This window comes from Cucumis sativus, unplaced genomic scaffold (assembly GCF_000004075.3).
Source record: "Cucumis sativus cultivar 9930 unplaced genomic scaffold, Cucumber_9930_V3 scaffold95, whole genome shotgun sequence".
Lineage (NCBI taxonomy): Eukaryota > Viridiplantae > Streptophyta > Magnoliopsida > Cucurbitales > Cucurbitaceae > Cucumis > Cucumis sativus.
In genome coordinates, this window is record NW_022279584.1 from 57,421 (window position 1) to 77,146 (window position 19,726).

General features: G+C 35.0%; 1 protein-coding gene and 1 long non-coding RNA gene across 2 annotated transcripts; both read left to right on the top strand.

Moving 5' to 3' along the window:
* The first annotated feature begins 10,935 nt into the window (after positions 1-10,935).
* On the top strand, positions 10,936-15,763 carry LOC116406396 (leucine-rich repeat-containing protein 9-like). Its single transcript, XM_031890113.1, has one exon. It carries the CDS (start codon positions 12,769-12,771, stop codon positions 14,206-14,208), a length of 1,440 nt encoding a protein of 479 aa, XP_031745973.1. The 5' UTR covers positions 10,936-12,768; the 3' UTR covers positions 14,209-15,763.
* A 1,391-nt stretch (positions 15,764-17,154) lies between these two features.
* LOC116406397 lies at positions 17,155-18,876 on the top strand. Its single transcript, XR_004219401.1, has 2 exons — positions 17,155-18,213; positions 18,564-18,876. It is a non-coding gene; the product is annotated as an uncharacterized LOC116406397 (long non-coding RNA).
* Positions 18,877-19,726: the final 850 nt, after the last annotated feature.

Sequence of the window (19,726 nt, forward strand, 5' to 3'; positions counted from 1 at the left end):
ACGGGCGTGTTGCACTCATAGAAGTACATAATCATTGTGATGCTATTGTGGATGGAGCAAATGTTGGCCTCTGTCAACATAATTTTGTAGATTATGGATTTAATCTTCCTCATGTTGTAAAGTATATATTTTGGTCTTACATAGCCAGCCAAGCTAAGCGATTATGAAGATTTGTTTTAGCATTTTAATGAGAATGGTGATGCATTAAAGATTCGATTTTATTGAAATCTTGTTCCTTTTTAATAAAGATGTAGCACTTCATTTCACATGCTATCTGTCAATGCTCATCATATATTAATTATTGAAATCTTGTTCCTTTTAATAAAGATGTAGCACTTCATTTCACATGCTATCTGTCAATGCTCATCATATATTAATTTCTAACTCGCACATCCTATTACTTGTAAATTGATGCATATGATGCTTTTTATGCTAGGATCAAATTTATTTTGTAGATATTTATGTTTTTTTTTTTTTTTTTTGGTATAGCTATTTGGAGTGTTATGTGAAGCAAAATATCTTTTAGAATGTGATGCGTTTTGGTTTTTCGATTGAGATTAGTCTTGGTAATTAATTGTTTTCAATTGTGTTTTATTTTATCTTTTAGTTAATTTTAGTAGTAATGTTTTTGTTTTCTTTAGTTTAGTTTGAGTATTAGTCTGTTTGTGATATATTTGTAGGTTGCATCTATTTTTCCATATATTTATCTTTGATCAATACCTAGCTAGTGGAGTATGGATTCTTCCTTATATTCCATGTTCTTTTACTATTTGGGATTTTCACCTTCGATATATGAAATTCATTAACTATTTTCATTTGAAAGGAAAAACGATCCAATAGGAGTTTGTAAGATTATTTATCATCTCCATTATTCAACTTTCTCTATAAAAAACAATGTTGTTATTGATGGGTAAAATTTATACAATTAAGAGTAAGAAGCCTGTAGACTAACATTGCTAAATTGAACATTTTAAAATTTGCTTTGAAGTCAGAGTCGAGGATAGTATAATTTATTCTTTAGTTGTATTCCTCTTTTTGTTGTTGATCTTTGAAGAACCAAATCAGGTTAACGAGTTGTTTGATAAAAGCTAATTTTCTTCTTTATTTCTGCAGTACTTTTGGGTTGTCATTTCAATCGTCTTCTTTGTTGTTGCTACATTATTTACTTTACGAAAACTTTGTAGTAATTTTTAATTTTCCACATTTAGATTGCAGTCTGTTTAGTTTGATTTTAAATAATATGTACTAATTTTGCAGATTCTAGATTTTATCTTCCTCAGGTTGTAAAGTATATTTTGGTCTTAGATAGCCAACCAAGCTAAGCTAAGCGATTGTGTAGATGGAAGCGATCGTTGAAAGTTGAAGATTGTGAAGGCGTTTAAGATTTCTTATTTAAGTCTTGTATTAGGATCTAGTTTCATGTATTATTGTAGAATGTATATACAAACGCAATATTAAGATTTCATTTTCTGTATACAAATGTAAAAGAAAAATATTGTAGTTTCTAAAATAATATTAATTTTATTGATTTGTTGGAGTGAGCAAAAAAATATTTATTTACACGTATCTAATGTCAGTTTATAAAAAATAGACAACAATGCAACAATTAAATAAAAATAAATTTTGTAAAAAATAGATCCAAAAACAAGATTTTAATGTCAGTTTAAAAACGACATAAAAGGCAAACCGACACTAAAGGTCAACAATAACACCATAAAAATTGTCAGTTTAAAACTGACATCAATGGTCATTAATGTCGCTTTTAAACCGACATTAATGATGTCTTTGATGTCGTTTTTAAATCGATATCAAAGTAAAAACGACATTAAAGGCCTTTAATAAGGCTAGCATAGATGTCGGTTCCGAACCGACACCAAAGGTCATTAATGTCGGTTTAAAACCGACATTAAATGGTAAATTTCTTCTAGTGTCAGATTCCTCTGAAAGCTTATAATTCTCCCTTTCGTCGACTCAAACTCAGACCTCCTTTACTCAAATTTATCCGGTAGCCCTACTCTAGAAACTAGAGTCAATTTGTGAACTATTGAGAGTAATTTCAACCAAAACGCACAAGTATGATAGGAGAAATGTCATTCTAAAGTTTCCTATTTATATTGAGTCTTACATGAGCCTTTATTGACACGACCTACTTGCCGAAATTTAACTTAAGTATGTAGAGAACACTTGTAAAGTACCCATGGACTCCACCTCTTCATTATCTTGTCTAACCAAAACACGTAAGTGTGGAACATCAAGATAAACACCTAACTAACTTCAAACATGGCCGCAAGCACTCCTTCCTCGCGTGCAAGTCTACTCGCCCAACATCATGTTGTCTAGCTTTCTCGCCTAGCATCTTAACGCTTAATAACCTCTAAATGACAAGCTTTCCTCGCCCTAAAAATCTTTCTCGCATAGCCTTGCTAACCTCTTTTGCTCTCAATCGCCTAGGGACACTCTTCACCACCCAATAACCTCTACGGACAAGCCTTGTTGCCTAGCCAAACACACACTCAAGCTTAGCTACCTACCTTGTCCAAACGCCTAAATAACCACTTTAGAGGTTATATTTCCTTCTTTTGGCTGCCTACACATCACCCTATAACCTCTAAACGCTTTGTCCTTAAACCTTTGACACTTAGTCAATTATTTTTACGGTTAAATTTGGGTCTTAAATCATGTATTAAAATAAACCAAATTTTAAACTACTCATAATTTAAATTTTTTAAGTGAATACTATTTTTTAATAAAATTTTAGTTTTTTGTTTAATGATAAATAAAACTTTAGAGATCACCCGATTCTTTTTATAGTTGTATCCACAAAATAGGAGAGATTTCATTTTTTTTTTTAAAAAAAATCAACTTTAAACGTGTATGCACAAAAATATGGAAGATTTTTTCTTCCTTCTTTTAGGGTGAATTTTAGATTTTAAGGATAAAATCTATTTTTTAAAAAAGAAATTATACTTTGAAAAGTAGGTGAGATTTTAAATTTTTTTTAAAGGTGAAATTAGGGAATTTTCAAAATGGGGAATTTTCAAAAAGAGTAAACAATTTACCCTCAATAAAATATTTACATTTTCATACAAATTTTTGTATTTCATAGAAAAGAAACTGTAATTGATTTTATTTTTGTCTTTCAATAGTTTGTTTTTATGAAGTTTAAATAATTTGTTTTTTTTATTGTTTTTTTATTGTAATTGACATGATATTACAATGATTTTATCAACCAAAAAAAAAAACTATTCAATTGGTCACTACAGAAGACAAATAAATAAAAAAGTGAATTCGAACTTCATTATAAGATTGGAGATTTCACAAATGATTCAATTTGAAATCAAAAAAGACATATTGACATATTACTTGAAAGTGTGTCATAGATTAGGCTTCACAATTTACCAAATCTTCATCATATTTACCATTTTTACGAACTGGGTGAAAGAAAAGTTAGAAAGGGTGTGCATTATATCATAACAACTACATGAAAGAGTGGAGGAGTGTAAACGGATTGAGTTGGGTTAGACGACATTCCTAACCCAACCCATATTTTTAGGTTGGTTGGATTGACAATATGAATAACCCAAATAGTATTTTTAACCAACCCAATCAAACCCTTAAATTATGGAATAAGTTGGGTTGGGTTGTCGAGTTGAGAAGAAGATGGCGAACGTCGGAGATTGTGAACACTAGAGATGAGAGATCCAAACGAGAGGGAGAGAGTGAGTCAGAGAGATAAGGAGTGATGTGAAGACTGAAGTTGAATGAAGTGAGGATGAGGAGTAAGTCTCTGAGCTACTTCTTTTCCATTTACTAAACTAATAATATATAAATAAATAAATAAATAAATAAATATATATATATAAATAATATATATAATATATATAATATATATATATATATATATATAATATATATATATATATGTATATATATATATATATGTATGTATGTATGTAAGACCTAGATCCAAAAGGCAAGTCCTATTGAAAAAGAGCCTTGTTGAAAAAAGGGAGTTCATTTGAGTATAAGTGTTATCGAGTTAGAGTAAGTTGACCACCATTAATCGCTTCCGACCAACCTCTGATGACTAGTTTTTGACAATTGTAGTTGACCAAACTTCGAATGCTTGTTTTATGGCAATAGTCACAAGAAAATTATTGACCACCATTAATAGTCGTCGACGAACCTGTGGTTACTGCTTTTCTGGCTACTATTTTTTAGCAACCTTCGACGGTCAACTTTCATCTACTGTTTTTTCGACAACCATTGTTGATCGAACCCGACAATCTTTTTCTAACAACCATCGTCGATCAACTTTTGATGAACTTTTTTATGGCAACTATTTTTTTTTATCACTAGCAGTAACTTCCTTGTACCATTTTTCTCGTAATCGCTGCTGGTCAACCTCTGAAATCGTCGACCATTTTTCAGCGACTATTGCTAGACAACTTTTGTTTATTGTTGATCGACTAGCATTGTTGGCCAGCTTTCGTTGACCATTTTCGATGACCCAATACTGGTTAACTTTCCTCAACCATTGTCGGTAAACTTTTGTCGGCTGTTTTTTATGACTGTTGCTGGCAAGTATCAATGACCGTTGTTGGCCAACTATTAAGGACCATTTTTTTTTTCAATTAGCATAAACATAGAAAAGGACAACATTGTCATCTACCTAATTATAGAAGCTACTTCTAAAGGAAGGTCAAAAATGGAAGAAAAAAATTTCTCCTCATTCAAGCTTCTATATATACTATAGATAATATAGAAATCTAAAAGGGAGTATTGCAAATATAGTTATATATTGTAAATGTACATCTATCCATAACCTACATAGGTTATCAATCGTCATATAACTCTCATTCAATTCCATGTTGTAACATACATCCTACTAAGATTCATATTGTAATTTGTACCATGACATGACATGTCTTATAATTAGAGATATGTGATGTCTTTCTTAGATATACCATAATTGAGTTCAATTGCTTTCCATGTTTTCTCCCTTCTCTATTATTCTCTTTTGTGTTGTTTCATTGTTCTGATGTATTTTCTTTATTCTTATTTTATAGTATTAAAATCCATAACAAACACAATGAGTGTTTTTTTCTTTGAATTATCATTTATGTAAAATAAATTAATCAGGATAATTTAAGTTTGTCTTTAAAGTATAAAACAACGTAGGATAAATTTAAGATAATTTGTTGGTTTTTTCCCCAAAAGTAGAACAAAATGCAAAATTATTTACACCGTATAGAACAATTTTGAAAAAAGAAAGAGCCCACAAGTCCATAACGTAAAATAACAAAAATACCTCGGAATTAATTGACCACAAACATACACAAAAAAAAGCTTCTAATTTAAACGGTTGTATAATATAGTCCAAAATATCGTTTAGATATTGGTACACAATCGTTTAGATGTTGGTAAGTGATCCGTTTGAATCTATTACTTATCTATTTAGGATAGATAGTGATAGTGATCTATATGAGATAGATGACTGATTGTTTAGATTTTGGAACACAGTCATTTAGTAAAAAAGAAGAAGAAAAATAAAGAAGATGAAAGATGACGTACAAGGAAGAAATTATGGAACAAGAGATGAAGAAATCGCAAAGAAGAAGAAGTGAGAATATGAGGAAGATATGTCGGAATTCAATACTCATCCAAAAAAATTCGAAACCAACCACGAAATCATGGAACTTGTGAAAAAATAACAATGGCTTCATGAACTTTTATTTTATTTTTATATGGACGATAAATACTTTTGATTGTTGTTTTATATATATAAATTAACCAAATTTGTTCCGTGACGAAGTAGCCAAGTAATATTCTCCCTTAATCCGCTTTGGACTGTGCTTTTCTTTCCTTTTGTGTTTTGAAATACTAAACTTTTCATATTTTTTTTAAATGGAAAGATAAGCTGATTATTATTAAAACAAAATTGTTAAACTTTTTGAGAATACGAAATGAGAAATTCTTTTACATTCCAACTCTTTAGATTCCTTTAAAGAATGTGTTTACTTCTTTATTTTATATTTCATTAACGTTAATTATTTACAATTAATTGAAAAAATTATGAGACAAAATTACACATGTTTTACTTTTCTCAACAATAGAAATATAAACTTGTAAACATGAAAAACTGTAATGACTGTTCTTTACTACGAAATATATTGTCAAACAATAACCAAGATAAGAGATAATAACAAAACAACAAGAAGTAAACGAAAAAACACACGAGAATTGTGTCCGGGAAAGTTAATCCACGGAAATCAATAAGTCAAGCAATTATAAAGTTGTATTTATATAAACACTCTTCCGCTCACAAAGACAATCGTAGAACTAATTCACTGGACACTTGGGAAACATTCTCTTTAATACTTAGGCTCCCCTTAAGTATGCTACTATTAGTGAATAACTACTCAAACTCCCCTAAATAATAGAAATTCTTGATTAATCATTCCTCTTTACTTGTGAACTCCCTTCACGAATAAACTTAGACTCCCCCTAAGTTGATGAGATCTCCCTTCTCGATAGAGCCAACTTTAGGATCTCCTAAAGCAATGTCATTAGATTGGTTTCAAATTAATCTTTAGCCAAGCATTCACACGAACAACAGCCACACGCACATAGGAATGAATCCTTTGAATATCGACTCTTCTTAGCCCAAATGGTAAAGAGAAATCAAGATATATGCAGCAACCCTAGCACAAAGACTTCCTTAAGCTTAAAAAGGACAACATAAACAAAGAGAAAAGCTTAGAAAAAATGGACATAATGGGTGTCCATGAGGGGTCATTATATCAACCTGTCTAATGTATGTCCCTAAAATTTTGAATACCAATAACTTGAGATGTTAAAGAAAATTGAATATGGTCTTTTAGAGCAAAGAGTACATAAAGAACACAAATAGAGAAGAAATAATAAAGATGAAAGAAATGATGCAACTTCAAGTGTTGGGAAGAAAATGATGAATAAAATGGTAATTTTAATAGTAGAACGTGAGTTACAAAGTTTTGTTTTTGAATTCTACCCCTTCTTACATTTAATTATATATATTATATGCATAATAGGGTTGGGTGAACCAGATCAGTATTTTTTTTCTCTAATTTAATCCAACCCAACCGTGATGATTATTCTAGTTTATTTTGCTCAAGTGTTTAGAGTAACTGCTTTTATTGAAATAATGTTTACAAATAAGGGCCATAATTTTAGTCCAAAACGACCCCGTAGTATCTCTATTCTACCTCTTACCCCGAACATCCCCTCCCTCTTGCCTCCAAAACATCCTCTTCGTATCTTTTTTTTATAATTTACCGATTCTGTGGCTTTCAGTTTTCACAATTTTTTGGTAACTTCTTTTCCCCAAAGAATATTGCTCTCTTCTTCGCCGGTTCCGTCGCGAACTAATTTTCACCTCCCCAACTTCTGCCTGACTTTCTTCCGTAGGGCTTGCTGGTATCCGATTCTTGTTTACAATCTGTTCCCATTCTTCCTTTGCTATCTTCGCTGCTAACATTGTTGAAATTGTTCGGTATTTGCCATTTCCCGAGTTTGAATAGCTTCTTGTAGGGATTGGCTCTCAACCGAAGGCCATTCAGGTACCTTCTTCGTCCCTCTCAATTACCCTTTTTGTATTTGCATTTTAGGGAGTACTTCGTATGGATATGTCACTATGATCAATCCTATTCCTGTTTCAAGAACGGGTGTTTGTTCTAGTCTTAAGGGAAAGTGAAGTATTCTCTTTCATTGTAGGTCGGATTTTTAGTCATTTTTTATTTTGTTATTCCACTCATTGAATTTAGTTGCTAAGTAGCAGGACGGAACTACAATAGAGTAATGGCGTCTTCAGATGATGAGGCTGAGACCTTACCAGTACCAACTTATGCTGAATCATTTGGTGGCAGATGCCTTTTCTCGTTTTAGTAGCTCTAGGATATTGTTGGGATTCTGTCATTTGTTGTTTGATAGAGAAGCAACTGACATAGTGGCTCTTGTATCCTCGAACGAGACATTTGATATTAATACGAAGGAGAAGGATTGTTTCTCTTTTGGAGCTTGAATCCTTCTAAAAGTATTTCTTGTAGTTCCCTCTTTTGGAGCTTTTGTGAAAATTTTAAGAATGTAGTTCCCTCTTTTAGAGATTTTGTAAAATTTTTCTAGAAGACTTAGCACTTCTGTTTGTGGTAAGTCAATCATGGAAGACTTCTACAGATATTTCTTTTAAAAAGAAGACAGCCTCTTTATTAATATTAATATAATAATAATGAGACAAAAGCTCATAATACAAAAGAATTATACAATGAGCATGTAAGCATGGATCGGGGGTGCACCTGGACATCTCAACTAGGTTGACACCCCCTTAACACCCTCATCATATCCAACCAAGCTAAAACCCATAACAAAGGAGTAATGGCTAAAGGCAAAACAAACACAAAAGAAGTACAGGGAAATACAAATACAAATACAAGACTAAACATCCTTCTAAATAAAAGGCGACCAAAAACTTGCACCAAGACAAACTCGAGATCATAGGAGGAAGAACACTATGAGGAGGCTGAAAAGAGGAAGACTTTTACAGATTAGATTGGTTTTTAGAAAGATGATCCTTTTTGTAGGGCTGCTTTTTCACATTCTGTATTGGTGGGCAGAAAAAAGACTTCAATCATATCTTTTTGAATCATGACTTTGTTTGGTTAGTTTGGAGTTGTTTCTATGAGGTGTTTGACTTTCCTTTTGCTAGACACATGCTGTGTTTTAGAAAGCCTCCTAGGCGCATGCATAGTGCCTCGCCTTGCACACAAGTGCATCTGTTGCGCCATCTGGGGGAATTCTTGTCACATTTTCTTGGCTGGGAAAGGATTTTCTTTCTAGTGAGACCCTTTATCACATTTTTTTTTGTTTTGTCCCGTCTCTTATTTTGGCTAGGAAAGGATTTTGTCCTTGTTCAATTTAGTTTGGACTTTTGATCGCTGTCTAGGCGCTAATGTGGTTCAGCTGCTGTCAAGTCTGATTTTTCCCAAAAATCTCCCATCATTTGGATAACTTTGTTAAAAGCTTTATTTTCAGAATTATGGTTTGAGCGGAATCAACATTTCTTCCATGATAAAGCAAAGTCAAAGAGCAGAAATTATGTGTGCAGTAGATCTTAGTGTTGCAGCTTGGTGTTCATTAAAAAATGAGTCTGCTAATTTTTCCATTCAAGATATTTACCTCAATTGGAATGCCTTTCTTAATCGAGCCTAACCATTGCCAGTTCATTTTCTCTCCATTTGCAGTTCTTACTGTCTGAAGTTTGAAGCTTTGAAGTCTTGACCTTGTTTAATTTTATTTTGAGATTGTAATTGTTTTTTGGGGTTTCTTTTAATTTTCTGTTTTTTTTTCTGGACCTGGTAATTGGCTGTTTGTTTGTTTTGTTTTGCTTTGATATTTACTTGATAGAACACCAAGTAGTGTGTTCTACTAGTTTATTTATCAGCCAAACTTTTACAGAAAACAGAACTAACACAGAGTCTTGAAAACAAAGTACAACACAAGAACTAATACAAAGTTCAACATAAAACAACAAAACAGTAAAGGAGTTCACGATAATGGAAATAACTTGCTACAGACTACAGAAACTGAACACTTTCTGCATTCCCTGCTCTCCAGGAAATTACAGCCCTCCACTTCCAGAAACTGACTAACCACCCCTCTCTTCCCTTCCTTCTTTCCCTTTTAACTCTCTCCCATGTAATTAACCATGGTCCCCACCAAGGTGGTTTCCACTTCTTTCTCCATTTCCCTTCTCTTGTTCACGTGCAACTGCCTCCTTTTTCCTCCTGCTATATTGTAAAATAATTGGTGGTCTATCATCACTTTTTCGGGATATGATGATTGACGCTATGGGGGTGTCGACCTAGTTGATATGTCCCCTTTCTATTTCTTCTTTATTGCTCTCTTTGTATAATTTTCTTGTACTTAGGGTTCTTATTAATAAAGAAGTTTTGTCTCCGTTTCAAAAAAACATGAAACTGCTCTCTCTCAGCAGTGTTTTCAAAGCGCAAGGGGCACCTCAAGGTGAGAGGCGACATAAAGGCAATGCCTGAGCGAAGCGAGGTGCAATGAATGAATAAATAAATAAATAATATACGAGGTAGAACATAAGTTTATAGACAAATGTCAAAGCCTCAAAGATTAATAATAGTTCTGTAATCAAGAAAAATGAACAAAATCGATTGTATAATTCTCTTGTACTTTCAGTTTGAGTTCTATTTAATAAAGAAGTTTGTCTCCATTTCAAAAAATAAAAAATAAAAATGAACAGAACTCTATAAGTACAAGTTTAAAACACCATCAAATATCAAATTCATCAACATCCCCATCTAACTCTATGGTTTCGTCCATTGCTCCTCGGCCATTGTTCTCCTTGATGTCTAATTCCTCTTCATCGTCGTCCTCATCTTCATTACTAACTACTTGTATAGTTGGTGCTTGCTTTTGAACTCTAGAAGTGGAGGGAGAGGTAGTTGACTTTCCTTTTGATCTAGTGTACATGAGGGGTTCTCTAACGCCGCTAGCACGAGCTACATCTCCCCATGTGAGGTCGTTGTCATAAAAAACTAGCTCATTGTCAACTTCAGCTTCATCATTTTCTTCATCCAATGTTTCGACCAACCATTCATTACTCTCGTCGATATGATTTAAAGAGATTGGATCAAGTTGATCCTTTAGATTTTTTTTGAAAAGGAAACAACCTCATTTATTAATAAATGAACAATGAAACTAAATCTTATAGTATAAGAGGATTATACGATGAGCATTCAAACCAAGGATAAGGATGTGCATTTGAGCATCCCAGCTAAGTTGACACCCTCTTAGTATCCTTATCATATCCTACATAATAAAAAGATAGAACAACTAATAACGTCCAAGTGCAGGACTAACCACAACCACAACCAATACAACTCAAAAAGGACATAAGAAACAACTTCTAACCAGACTAGGAATTAAAAATACAGCCAGACAAAGAAAGATTCTGAAACGGTTGGAAACACCAGAGGCTGTGAGCCAAATCTGAATCATCAACAAGGAGGAAAGTTAAAAGGCATGCCAGTTTAGTAAGATATATTGCATAGAGAAGTCTTTAAATTGTTTTCGTAGAGAGCATCACAAAGAGGCATTCAGACGTGCGCACTCGTATCTATTGAACCAAGAGGAGGCTTTATTGTGGAAGACTCGCAGATTTCTCTCAAACCACAGTTCCAACAAAATTTCCTTGACGGTATTGCACCAAAGCAAGGAGGCATTTTTTCATCATAACCGGACCAAGAAGTAACTGTCTAACATTATTCTTGCATTCTTTATCAAGGTCTCAGCTGAGATTAAAGGTGTGAAAGAGTTTACTCCTACACTTGGCAGCATATACACATTCAAACAAGTGCTGGAGTTCCGCATGAAATTTGAGATAGAATGGGCATATATGTGGCGAAATATAATGAGTGGGTAACTTCTTTTGCATAATGGATGCACAAATTGAACTCCTGAACAACATAATCGATAGAGTTATACTTACCCTCGGGCTTTTAGATTTCTGAAGGCTTTTTTCCAACTGTAGGTCCATCGGAGTGGCAGGAGACAAGTGCTTCGATAATGACTTTACTGAAAAAACCCCATTAGTTTCCATTAACCAGATTCTTTTATTCTCAATATTGGATAATCTTGTCCTTTCCAAGGAGCCCAGGAGAAGTTGAAAATTAGAGATTTCAAGCTCCTAACAATCTTCTGAAATCAAGAAACCCAGAGGAAGTGGAGGCGTTCCAATGTTCTACAACCGAGCCTTTTGGATTAAGGGCAATTCTGTACAGCTTGGGAGTGTGGTCTTCAAAGCAATTCTATCCATTCATGGATCCAACCAAAACAAAATTTTGTCACCCTTTCCAACTTTAAAAGCTGCCACACTATCTAGAAATATTTATCCAAGGGCTTCTTAAACTTGAATTTTCTTTGCCACTTGTGTGCCACTGGAAGAGGCTACTCCCGTGAATACTACAAACCACCTTATACCATAGAGAGTTTTGTTCTGCCATGAACCTCCACCTCCACTTGGCAAGAAGAGTAATGTTTCTAAATTTCAGCTTGTCCAGCCCAAGGCCCCCATCTCCTTGGGGTTTGGAAACTAATTCCCATTTCACTAGGTGGTTCAACTTGCTACCGTTGTTCCCTTCTCAAAAGAAGTTCCTCCATGGTTCTTTCAATGGAATTAGAGATTTTTTTGGCATGAGGAATGTTTAGCAATTCCTCATGGATGCCGCTAAGGAGATCTTACTTTCCCCAATATTAATTCCGCATATAGATGACTTTTCCCAATTTATCTTTTGCCCATAACACTAAAATATTTCAAGCGTCTTTTTAACGTTTTCATGAATAACTTCATCAAACTTGGAAAATATTAAGGTGTTGTCTGCAAATTGAAGGAGGGGAACATGAACATTGTTCTTTCCTACCATGAAACCTTCATACAAACCGTTCAAGTGTAGATTTGAGATGAAACTACTAAGCACTTCGCTAACCAGAAGAAAAGAAAGAGGGAAAGGGGATCCCCTTGCTTTAACCCTCTTGAGGCTTGAATTCTTCCTCTGGGCCTCCCATTGACGAATTCTGAATACTTAGGGTTTTTAACACAATCCATGATCAATCCAGCACACAAGCAGCAGAGACAGCGGAGTTTGAAGGCGTTTTCGGAGGCAGTGTCTGTTCCTAACAGAGAAAACTAGGGTTTTCACGACTATGTCTTGCTTGGATATACAGCAAGTTCTCAATGATTACAAAACCAAAGACCCACTCACCATCACTACTCTCAAGCTCAATCAAAAGGCTCTTTCTGATATAAATGGTTTGTCCCTTTTCAAAAACTTGGAGAAGCTTGATTTGACATTCAACAATCTCACATCGCTTCAGGGGTTGGAGTCATGCACCAATTTGAAGTGGCTCTCAGTTGTACAAAACAAACTTGATAACTTAAAAGGAATTGAAGGGCTTTCTAGACTTAATGTATTAAATGCGGGAAAGAATAAGCTTCGGTCAATGGACGAAATTAGACCCCTTGTTGGCTTTTGTGCTTTGATTTTGAATGACAATGAGATTGCTTCTATTTGCAAGCTTGATCAGATGAAGAACCTGAATACTCTGGTTCTTTCTAGAAATCCAATCCACAGTATTGGAGATTCTCTGTTGAAAGTGAATTCAATGAAAAAGCTATCCCTTTCTAACTGCAAACATCAATCTATTGAATCCCTCAAGTTTTGTATCGAACTTAAAGAGCTTAGACTTGCTCACAATGAAATCAGGATGCTCCCCAATGCTTTGGCTCATAACAAGAAGTTGTTGAATTTGGATTTGGGAAATAATGTCATCATGAGATGGTCAGATTTAAAGGTATTGAGTTCATTAGGCTATCTGAGGAATATTTATGTTCGAGGGAATCCTATTGCTGAAAGTGCTAAGTTAGATAAAAAGATTTGTCGACTGGTTCCAGGCTTGCGTGTATTGAATGCGAGATCAATTGATAAATGCATTCAGAATGAGAATGATAATGGGAGTGATAAAGAAGACGACACTCCAATCAGGAGCCTAGATCGTCAAAAAGAGAAAAAGGATAGAAAACTGAATGGGAATGTTGAAACACACCCGTCTGTTCAAGGCACTGATGGCAAACTTGATCATACTAATGGTGCTGATGTGGACAGGAAGTTGGAACGCAAAAAACGTAAGATGGATAAGGTCACCAGGGAGGAGAAAGTAATTCCATCTCTTGACAATAAGATAAATCTCGGTACCAATGATATTGATAAGGAAAAGAAGACTTCAAAGCAGAAAAGAACAAAAAGCAATAAGGAGCCATCTTTGCCAATACACAAGGAGACACTTACCAAGATTGAAAACCATAAGAAGAAAGCAAAGAAGGAAGGGGAAAGGCAGATTGGTGTTATTGACGACGCTGAAGTGCCATTTGAACAGCTTTTCGGAGATGATCTTATTGAAGACATGGATGCTGTTCTCCAAAAGGTTGGTGAGAAAGAAGTAGAGGAGATGAATTTAAAGCCTAACTTGGCATCATTTTCAGCTAATAGAAAGGAATCTAAAAGCCAAGATCGAGTTGGAAGGTTACAAATATCCCCAATAGTTGAAATTGGAATGGACGGAATATCAACATGGGGGGATGAGTAATTGCAATGCAAAGGCATTCAGTTACTTGGGAAAATTTGGATCAATCATGGCAGCACCGTGGTCGGACAGGTGTGGAATGCAGTAATAGAAAAAGAGAATGGGTTTTAGAAACTCATTTCAGTTGTTGGTCTTGCAATGAGCTATGAAGCGTAAGCTACTGTTGTTGGGAGACTTGACTTTTGATTTGGGGGAGTTCATGAGATGGAGGATTTTTACTTTTCTGACTTAAACAAGTGACATGCCAAAAGATTTTGTAGCTTGTTGGTACCTGGGCAAGTTCTAATTTGAAACTTACATATTTCTTCTTCAACAGCCTTAAAATAGTGCATAATTAGAACTGTTAATGCCTAAATTGAAACAGAGGTGTTTGGGGGTATATTATTTCAGTTTTTATATTATTTCTATAATAGAGTTTGCCTTGTGTCTCTTAAAAAAAAAACAACACAATCCATGATCGAAGAGATGATCCATCAATGATTGAAATTTTTCTGCTTCAAAATTCTTTCCAAGAAACCCCAATCAACTCGATCAAATGCCTCTCCAAGGTCCAGTTTGTAATCCATCCTTGCTTTTTTTGGACCTATAATACTCCACAACTTTATTTGCAATAAGTACAGGATCCAGAATTTGGCGGCCATCCAAAAAGGCACTTTGAGTGAGAGCTCTAATACTGGGCATAATTATCTTCATTCTTTCAGCAAGCACTTTTGCAATCAATTTGTACAGCAAAGTAGTGAAACTTATGGGCCGGAAATCAATTACCTTTACTGCATCTTCCTTTTTCTTGATCAAGCAAATAAATTTCTCCTTTACATGCATTTAGTTTCCCAGTCCCATAGAACTCATTGAATAATTTACAAAGATTTTCCTTGAGGAGATCCCAAAATTTGATGAAGAATTCTACTGTGAAGCTATCCGGACCTGGAGCCTCTGTTTCTTCCCATTGATTTTAATGCTGCCCTGATCTCCACCAAACTAAATTTTGAAATAAGCCTTTTATTTTGATCTGCTGAAACTACAGACCAATAAAAAACGGAGGTGTGAGGAGATTTCTCATAGAGGGTGCTGTAGAAATCAAGTATTAAATGCTCAATTTCAAAGAATAAAGTGGTTGGGTTTCCTTGATTATTAACAAGCTTCGGAATTAGACTTCTTTTTTTTTTTTTTTCCCCCGATGAGAACGATGGAAGAAACTCATATTTTTGTTCCCCAATTTCAGCCAAGTCAACTTAGTTTTCTGGATTATATCTCTTTCCTCCCTTCTACAAAGAGCTAGAAGATCCACTCTCTTATTAACAATAAGTGATCCACTGTGCACGTATCCGGTTGATCATATTTTTTCTCTTCTAGTGCGATGGCTTTTAATAAGGTTTCTTCATGACTTTTCTGTTTTCTTTCATAATCTGAATGCCATGATTTGAGTTGACCCTTAATGTTTTGGAGTTGAGTTGATAAGGCAAAGCCCATCCAGCCCGGAGGAGTGCTTGTGGTTAATGAATTTTCAATAAATTGGCAGCAATGCTTGTCTAGCAACCAGCTGTTGCAAAATCGAAAAGGGGAAGGCTCCCACTCGAATGCCCCTGCTTCTAATAAGAAAGGGAAGTGGTTTGAGGAGATCCTTACTTGACGAGTTACACGTGTGTTCGCAAAAGCCTTGTCCCGGTCAAAAGTAACTAAAAATCTGTCAAGCAATGATCTCAAAACTACTCTTCCTTCTCTTGACCATGTTAATTTTCTGTTCAGTAAAATAACTTCAATGAGTTTCCATTCTTCAATGAATTTATTGAATTTCCTCATTCATGCCACAAGTCATTCTACTTGCTGGAAATCGCTCCCCTTTGATTTGGTCATATTAAAATCCCCTCCCAAACACCAAGCTTCTATACAATAACCAATGAGGGAGAGCAGCTCTGACCAAATGAATTTTCTCTCTGTAATCAGTAGGTCCATAAATATTGGTTACCCAACACAACTTATTGCACATTGTTCTGCATTTAACTGACAGTGAGTGGCCCCTTTCAATACTTCAATAAAAGAAAATTTACTTTCATCTCACTTGGTTAACATTCTTCCTGATTTTCCATGAGCTTCAAGAAAGATCCATCCAGTTCCTTTTGATCTCCAAGTGGATTGAAAACAAAGTATTGACCCATTCCAATCTTGAAAGAAATATGGGAAAAAGGAAGATGACAATAGGCAGTAGCTTATAATCCTTTTCCGTGGGATATATGAGGAAGACTTGACACTGAGAATAGGCTTTTGGTTGGAAATGTGAGGAGCTATAATAAGCTGTGAGCACCTTCCACCCAACAGAGAACTTTTGCTTGTAATATCTTTGAATCCACTTGGTCAAAAGGGCCTTAGTATCTCTCCACCTGGCTGCTGTTAGCTTGCACTGCTATTTGGATTCTTGGTTGTGGCCTCTTGATCCTACTTCTGGTTTTACTGTTAGATCCCTTATAGCTGACTTAGTGGGCACGGTTGATCCATTATTGTCTGATTTTTGTTCTGTGATTTGGAAAGATAGATTTTCCTAAAACGATGAAAATTTTTCTTTAAGATCTTAGTTGGGGTGCCATCAATACTGCTGATTGTCTTCCACGTTGCATGCTTTATATGTCTATTTCTCCTTCTTGGTGTCACATGTGTTGCTGCTACGCTGAATCTTCGATCCATTTGTTTTTCCATTTTCCTCTTGCTGCCAATTTTTGGGATATTCTTTTTAGGCTTTTTGATGGTCTTATACGTGTCTTAATAACATTTTGGACACATTGGCTTCTCTTCTGGTGGGTCAACCCTTTGGTGGTACAAAGATGACACTTTGGTTGACATGCGGCGTTCTTTTGGTATCTGTGGGGTGAAAGGAATAAGTGGCTTTTTCATGATTCTTCTTCCTTGTTCAATATTTTATGGAATTTGTTCTGTCTATTTCTTTTCCTTGGTGTAAAGCTAAGCCCCCCCTCTCTCTATAGATAATCTATTTTAGTTAACAATTGGACATCCTTCTCTTCTATAAGTTCCTTTAGGTGTTTGGGGTTTTCCCCAGATTTCATTTATAAATGAAATGTTTTTTTTACAATTGGACTTCTCTTCTGTACTGGGTATCACCCGAACCCCCTTGCAAAATTAGTTTCTTCACATTATCCCTCTTCACAAAGTGGGAGGAGGCATTTATGAATATTTCTAAAGTGAATACTTCTTTGATGTCCTGACTTATTAAAAGTGTATTGAATTTTCAGATCGCAAAGAACATGGAAGTGTTTATATGGTCCTGAGATTATAAGAGTCTTAATAATCAGGATAGGCTTCAGAATTTGATGAGGTTTAACCTTTTTGCCTGTTCATATGCAGTTTGTATATGGAAAAGGAGGACAATATTTATCACCTTTTTCCTCATTGCTTCTTTGCTTCCAAGGGAAGAAGCTTTCTGCTTAGTACCTTCAGATTTCCGCTTGTCTTTCTAATTCTAATCATATTGATGACTGGCTTTCTCAAGTGAAGTTGAAGTCCTTTGGGGTATGCTGTCGGGGCATTCCTTTAGTTGCGTTGGCTTGAAAGTAACTTTAAACTTTTTGAAGCTAAGTCTTCTGATATAACTTCTTTTGGTGGAAATTTACAACTCATCTCCTTGTGGTGGGCTCATAGTTATAGCCAATTCTTTTGCAATTATCCAATTTCTTTGCATCACAACAATTGGTCAAATTTTCTGCAATTAGTTTTTTTGGGATGGGGTTCACTTTTCACCGTCCCTAAGCTGTTTCTACTTCGCTTTTGTCTGATGATGTCTCTTATAAAACATCAATGTGTGATAGCAGAAGGAAATTGTTAGCAGCCGGTCTTTTTTGCTGTCCAGACATATGGACGTGTTTTCTCCATTATTTTTCCTGTTTAATTTTTTCTCGCTCTCATTATTTTTTCCATTTCATAGTCCTTGTAAATACTAAAATGTCTTCTGCAATGCAGATTGTTGATAGGCTTCATTGGTACATAGAGAAAGGCAATACAGTAAGTCCATTATGTTGATTTGTTTGATTTTTATTATATTGAGCAGAATTCGTTATTTATTTTTCTTAGTGCAACATTTTCTTTCAATGCATTTCATTGTTAGGAGGCTATCTGTTACCTTAAATATTCTTTAGATTCATTATGCACTCCACAATCTCACAAAAAGTACAAGCCTCGTATGTTACCCTTTTGAACTCCTATGATTGTGAAAGTTGAGAGATGTTTACAATCATGGAACCACTCGGGGGAGGGGGGGGGTTCATCTAACTCTTCTACAAGCAACCCTTTCAAACTCCCCACGTCCTACTTATCCTTATTTACAAAAAGAAAGGTATCGTCTATGGTTGCAGGATTGAAAGATTTTAGAATAAAAAATAGAAGCCATGTTAGATATTCTCTTCGAATTGTGCTCAGGGCAGCAAGTTAATTGGGAGAAGTAAGCATTATATGGAGGCAATATTGATGAGGCTACATTGATCTCTACTTCTTCAAGGCTGAATTGGGAGGCTGGTAATTGCCTTTATATATCTTGGCTTACCTCTTGGTGGTTATTCTAAACAGCAGTCTTTTTGGCAGCCTGTTATAGATAAAGTCCATTTGAAACTCGATAAATGGAAAAGGGTATAACTTGTCCAGAGGGGCCGTTTAACTTTTTTTTTTTTTAAGATAAGAAACATTTCATTGATAAAATGAAACAGGGGAAACCCAAACTCCTAAAGGTGATTAAAAAAATATAGCCAATTAGAAAAGAGAAAGGAGAGACTATAGTTCTTAAAAGGGTGCCCATTTTTGTACCAATAAAAAGCAGTAGATAAAATGGTGTCCAAAAAAGAAGTACAAGAGGCAGTAGAGTCCTGAAACAGCCTCCTATTGTGCTCAGTCCATAAAGTCTAGGAGAAGGCACGAACAATAGCCAACCAAATTGTCTTTTTACATCCCACAAAAAGGTGACCCACCAAGAAGTTTTTATTGGAAAGAGAGATCGACCAACCAAAAAGCATCCCAGATGATGTGCCAAAACTGAGTAGCAAAGGAACGGTGCGCAAATTGGTGAGAGGCAGATTCCGCAGCAGTTTGACACACAACATACCAAGAGGGAGAAAAAGACATATACGACATTTGGCGTTGGAGGCAATCAGCAGTATTAATGGCACCGTGACTAAGTTCCCAGAATAATTTAATTTTCTTTGGGTAGTGATCAGACCGAATAATAGAATAAAGATTTCTGGTAGAGGACCCTATTGAACAAGTTAAATCATCAATTAGGGATTTAACAGTAAAAGAAGCAGAGGAATCAATGACCCGTTAAACTTTATGTAATTCAGTTTTGGCCAACCTACCAACTTATAATATGTCCTTATTCCAAATGCCTTTCTTGGTGATACAAGAATTGGAGACTTTTATGTAACTTCTTTTGGTTGGAGAATCTTTATGCCTTTCTAGGGATTGGAAATGAAAACAGAAATACAGCTTTATTGTTTAAATGGAGTTGGAGAATCCTTAAGGAGCAGGA

Bases quoted from the DNA above. Each gene is read 5' to 3' on its own strand.
- LOC116406396 (XM_031890113.1), top strand. From the start codon at position 12,769: ATGTCTTGCTTGGATATACAGCAAGTTCTCAATGATTACAAAACCAAA.